This window comes from Myotis davidii, unplaced genomic scaffold (assembly GCF_000327345.1).
Source record: "Myotis davidii unplaced genomic scaffold, ASM32734v1 scaffold556, whole genome shotgun sequence".
Taxonomy (NCBI): Eukaryota; Metazoa; Chordata; class Mammalia; order Chiroptera; family Vespertilionidae; genus Myotis; species Myotis davidii.
In genome coordinates, this window is record NW_006287671.1 from 1,321,918 (window position 1) to 1,327,808 (window position 5,891).

Sequence of the window (5,891 nt, forward strand, 5' to 3'; positions counted from 1 at the left end):
TGCCCTGACCGGGAATCAAATTGTGACCTCCTGGTTCATAAGTTGACACTCAACCACTGAGCCACACCAACTGGGCTCAAATAACTTTTAGGAAAGCACTTCTTGAACTTTAAAGAGCTATTTAAATGCTCTTTATCTACAAAACTGGTGTGGATGAAAAGCAGGCATTTACAATTCTAATCAGTGGGTGGGTGGAAGTAGCTTTGAAATTGCTAACTGAATAATACTAAGAGGTCATCCCATTATATCTGCTCATTGGTCTAATGGTTAGACTCTAACCAATGAAACTCAACAAAGGGATGTCTGACCCCCCTCTGCTTACTCCCTACGTCCATCTTATGACGATACACCATTAAAGAGGTCCTCACTTTCAATATTAGTATTTCACATTTGTGACCTCTATTACTACTGGAGAAAACTTTCACGATGCTGAAAAGTCAGCTCTTGGGACAATATTATCTCTGAAACCCCCAACAAGTGTCATGACTGGAAGAAATAACCCCTAAGTTTTGAGCTGGCAATTCCAAAAATAAGGTTCATTTCTAGCCCCATAAACTTTTCTGGTAGGTATAAAAATTAGTTACGTCTGATGTGTCTGAGTGGACATCTGATGTTTTTGCCTTTCCAGAGTGTCCCTTTGGGTGAAAGAACTCTCCTCTTTTTAACTTCTCTTAGAACATGGCTTTGGATGGAGCCACCTTCCAGGGATGGGCATGAGAGGCTGCTGGTTTTTCAGACAGGTTTCAGACATACAGACCTGAGAAATATTTACTTAACATAAATAACAACATTCTATTGTATAAGGTAGAATAGCTTTTCAATTAAAATATTGCTTCAACAGGTTTTTCCTAATGGAAAGAACTAAGGTTTACATATGGCTACTGAACCCTCACCAAAATAAGAAAAAAAAATCATTTTCAATTAAAGTTTTATGATTAAAGTACATATACAACAAAAGGATTTAAAAAGATGCATTTGTAGTTTCATGACTGCCATTTATTTCTGGATCATGCACAAAACAATTCCATTAATACATTTACTACATTATCCATCTCAGTGCTCACAATATGGTCATCATAATTTGGACATCTGAAAGTTAAAAGTATTGTATTCATTGCTGTTAGTATGCTATATGAAGTCAAACTCCAGGTTACTTATTTTAATTAGGATTCAGACAAATGTCCACGTTTCCAAACACCACACAGAAACTGGAAAAAGTGGCAGAAACGAATGAATGGAAGACAAAATCTTGGGTTCAAATAGCACTACGACTGCAATGAAGGAAGAGCCAGTGTGCAGCATAGGTTTTTGCATTCTGCCTTGCCTGGCTACATTTCACAAACTCGAGACCCTAGAGCTTTTAACATTCCTCATCTTTGGGGAAAGGCAAAGGGCAGCATCTTCTTTTGTGGTAGGACCATGAGGCTAATTGTCGGGAGACCTGGGCTAAAAACCCTGGCCATGCCCAAATGACCCTGTGACTTTGTGTAAATGTTCTTGATTTCACAGGTTAGTTTGATCTAAACCAGCGATCGCCAACCGGTGGTCCGAGGACCACTGGTGGTCCCTAAGGTCCGAAAGGTTGGCAACCACTGATCTAAACCATCTCTGGTGCTAATTTCCAAGTCAGAGGTCCTCTGATTCTTAGGAAACTGTGATCATGAAAGAGCACATGAGACCACGCCAGTGGTTCTCAGTGTGGTTCCCACAGCACTGAAGAATTTTTAAGAAATGCAAATTTAGGGGCCCTACCCCAGATCTTTATGATCAGTAATCTCTGTTTTGAGAAGCAAAGTCTCAGGTAATTCTGATGTACACTATACAGTTTGAGAACCACTGGATTAGACCAAAACTACATTTAAGAAATTCACTGATGATAAAAAAAAAAAAGGAATTCACTGTAGTTCCAAACACAAGATAAAGCAAATAAATCTAAACTCCATCATTAGTCTCAGTTGATGGGCTACACATTAATTTCCAGGCTTATGAAAAAGTCCTGAAATCATTCTTTGAAAGTCCTGAAATGACACAGTCACAGAGACAAGAGGTAGGGCAATTTTAGCTACAACTAGCCAATGAAACTTAGTTTTACTTCTAATTAGGAAAGATTTTAAATTATTTCTTATATTTCCAAAGCTATTTATCATTTAAGAAAAAAGATCATTTCCTAACCATAAAGACTTCCTCTTTAATTCTATGAATAATTACTTAATAAAAGGCATATTCAGGTTTATCACATAGGCTAAAAGATGAACTTCATCAAAACAAAATATTGTAACAGTACATGGCACAGGGTTTTTATACCGCTTAACATAATAAAAGTGAAGTTTTGAGTTATTCTGCACATTTTAGTAGCTGTAGCTGCTTTTCATGACTGCTTCGGTTTTTAATTTCTAATGTTATAAGAACCAAGAAAAATTCATAATATGGACATAGTGGCTCCATAATCTACTCTGAAAAATATATAATTAAATATGTAATGTGTTATGTATAAAATATATAAATAATAACTATGATAAATTATTAGACAAATTATTAAATACATACTACTTTACCTTGCTAAAGTATCCTGATCTCTCCTAAAGTATTAGGTCACCACACACCAAGAGGTTTTCTTCAACTTCACAATCCATTTAGTCTTTATTTTCTGAGATTAATAAGAATTAGGCTATTTAGAGGAAAAGACCTCTTCATCAACGGCTCCATGCCATTTTTTAGACATGGTTCCCATGACACCAAAAGGAAGCTACATCGTGGGTAAAATGCCTCAAACAATACAATGAAAATCACTGATTTGGAAAATGCAAAAATCTACAATATACTTTTCTTTCTTTCCAATTATTAGTTTTTTTAAAAGACTGAAAAAAATGACTCAGGAATAAGCAAAACTAATGTGCCAAAACCTAAGCCCCTGAGTCCAGAGAAGAGATTAACCAAAGAATTTATATGCCTATATGCATTGCCCATGGACACAGACATTAAATAGAGTGGTGAAGGACTGGTGTGGGGTGGGAACTGGGTGCAAGGGGTGGTAGTGGGGGTACAATACTGCAGTACTCTCAACAATAAAGATTTTAAAAAGGAAAAAAGAAATCTGTTAATGAGGTATCTTTTTGGATTTCTTTTGCTACAACAGAAACTTAGCTCTTAAAGCACTTATCCAATGTCACTGGACTTGTTATATTTTATTTGAAAACAAAGTCATTCCTGCAGCAAGGCAGCTTAAACTTGGGAAGACGTCACTACAAGAAAAGGCTTACACTCACTGCAGTCACGTAGGACTCAGGTGCCAGTGCCGGCTTGCCCTGAATGGGTTTACTTCAGTAAGTCTAACAGCACAGCACGGTTCAGGAAATGCTAAACACGCTTGCATGCAACTGTACATTTAACACTGGACTGTATCCTCACTGCATTTTTAAAGCTTCTTAACAAACTGCAGTGATAAACTCCAGGTGCACCCAGGAGACACCATTTTAGACAAAAGAGCTGTTCAGTTACATCTTTTACAACAGGTAGAGGTGTGCCATATCAGGAAACACAACACTGGTAAATTAAGCATTTTTTTACAAATTTTTCTCAATGTGTGTTCAGATGTTGGATTTCTATAATATTCCCACAAATATTCTATAAACCAATAATCTGAACTGGTTAGAAAGGATGACGAAATGAATGCAGTATTTAATATCATTTTTATTTGTTTAATTTGGTAAATGTAGAATGTAATGGTTTCGAGGCAAACTCTGGATTATTCAGTCACAGCTCAACAGTTAACATGATTCAGAAGAACAGTCTTATCTTCAATATCTACCCACCCTCCCTACACAGACACATCTATAGACATCCATGTACATATATATTAGTTCTCAAAAGCTCAGGATTCTCAACAACTCTAGAATTTAGATTTTATATTCTCACACACTTCAGAATTATCCATCTGATGCAGGATATCACCATGAGGAGATAAAAATTCATGCAATGATACTCAGGGTTTCCTTTAAAAACATAAATCCAATACTTGATGATTCAATGCTGTGTAAAGCGCATTGAATAGCTAAAATAAAACAAGTGCCAATTTTATCATGAATTAATAATATATTTATTGTCTTGAAACCAAACAGGCCCAAGTTTCTTTTTATCTTTATGAGTCAGCTCTCTATAAACTCATTTCTTCCAAACTTCTCATGTAATAAAAACCAAGATAGTTCATTTCTTCTTTGCATTTACAAGAGACAGCAGAGGGCTCACGGTAGGTATGTTCTGGATGAATCAGAGTCAGAAAGCACTTCTTCTTGAGTAGAAGTTTCATAATCTGCACTTTCAGCTAATTCAATATCTAACTCATCATTACTCTCGGCACTGTAATCAACTTCTTCGAGGAATCGAGGTTCATCTTCATCCAAAACGTAAGTGGTGGGGCTGCAGCCAAAGCACACAGAACATACAAGGCTTCATTAGGTTTTAAGGTTCTCGCATAAGATTGTTTGAACACACTGGAGTAACTCGGATTTCAATGTAAGAAATCTGGTTGGGCCAACTTTAAAAACGTTATCCAAATGAACAAATTAAGAGATTTATAACAGTTAAAACCTCCTTAAATTGATAACAAAGGGTAAAACGCTAATTTTTAATTATATTACAAGAGTGTCAATATACATCCTACAATTAGTGAGCAACAAAAAACAATAGACTCTCATTAGATTACTTCTTTGAAAAGTTTTATCTATAAAACAAGCAACAGATAATTTCAGTAGGTTTTATAAGACACTGTGGGTAGCCCTGCCCAGTGTGGCTCAGTTGGTTGGGGTGTCGTCCTGCGCACCGGGAGATTGCCAGTTCGATTCCCAGTCAAGGGTATGTGCCCGGGTTGCACGCTCAGTCCCCAGTGAGAGTCAGCTGGTGGATGTTGCACTCTCACATCGATGTTTCTTTCTCTCCCTCTCCCTTCCTCTCTCTCTAAAAATCAAGAAAGTAAAAAAAAAAAAAAAAAGAGAAGAAACTGGGTATTTAATTGGTTCCTCCAGTAACACACTGACATCACTTCTAAGTCTGTAAAGTGATTACTTGCCATAAAAACGTATATCCATCCTCAGTTTCTATTGGTCAAGAATAAAAATTAAAAACAAGTGAACATTCCATATTCATATTACTTACTTTCCCTGGGGACACAGAATAATATATTTGCTTAAAAGCACTAAGTGCTTCTACATATTTCATCAGGTACATTGTTTGGGATTAAGACAATCTTTCCACTAGGGTATATATTATTTTCTCTTCAGTAAAACAGCAGTATTCTTATTTTCCTCATTTGAGAGATTATACACACACATACCCAGGCACGCTATCAACAAAACACTACAGCAGCATTTCAATGTCCCCATTTTGTGACCCAAACTATCTTAATTTCATATAGATTTATGTTCGTTTATATCCCACCTGCTTCCAAATGGATTTCCCATCCCTGGTGCAATTAAAAGCTACAAAATCAGACCATAAAAAGGGAACAATAATCTGTTAAAATGAGCAGAGAAGCAGATGTCATTAGACCCCTAAAATGAAAGAATTCGTGCAACTGAATATCAAATTCGGTCCAGATAGCTGCAAGTTTGGGCAAGAAAAACAAGTGAGTGGATTATAGGTTCCAATTTTCTGAGAGGAGAAAGCAAACTCATTTGGTAAGAATATCCTTTTTCCTAGAATTTTTTTTAAATAATTAAATCTTTATTGTTCAGATTATTACAGTTGTTTCTCTTTTTTACCCCCATAGCTCCCCTCCACCCGGTTCCCACCCCCCGCAACTGTCCTCATCCATAGGTGCACAATTTTTGTCCAGTCTCTTCCCACATAGCCCCCCAACCCATTTCCCCACCAAGAATAGTCAGTCCACTCCCCCT

At 36.7% G+C, this 5,891-nt stretch overlaps 1 protein-coding gene across 5 annotated transcripts in view; it reads right to left on the reverse strand.

Moving 5' to 3' along the window:
* Nucleotides 1-3,670: 3,670 nt before the first annotated feature.
* The window catches only part of AGTPBP1 (ATP/GTP binding protein 1), a 90,339-nt gene continuing 88,118 nt past the window's right edge, over nucleotides 3,671-5,891 (reverse strand). For 3 of the 5 annotated variants that reach the window (XM_015561153.1, XM_015561155.1, XM_015561157.1), the window contains one exon: nucleotides 3,677-4,416. In XM_015561153.1, coding sequence (XP_015416639.1) covers nucleotides 4,242-4,416 — 175 coding nt within the window. In that variant the 3' untranslated portion in view covers nucleotides 3,677-4,241. Of the gene's footprint in view, nucleotides 4,417-5,891 lie in introns of all 5 variants that reach the window. The other 2 variants (XM_015561152.1, XM_015561151.1) reach the window with 1 other exon arrangement.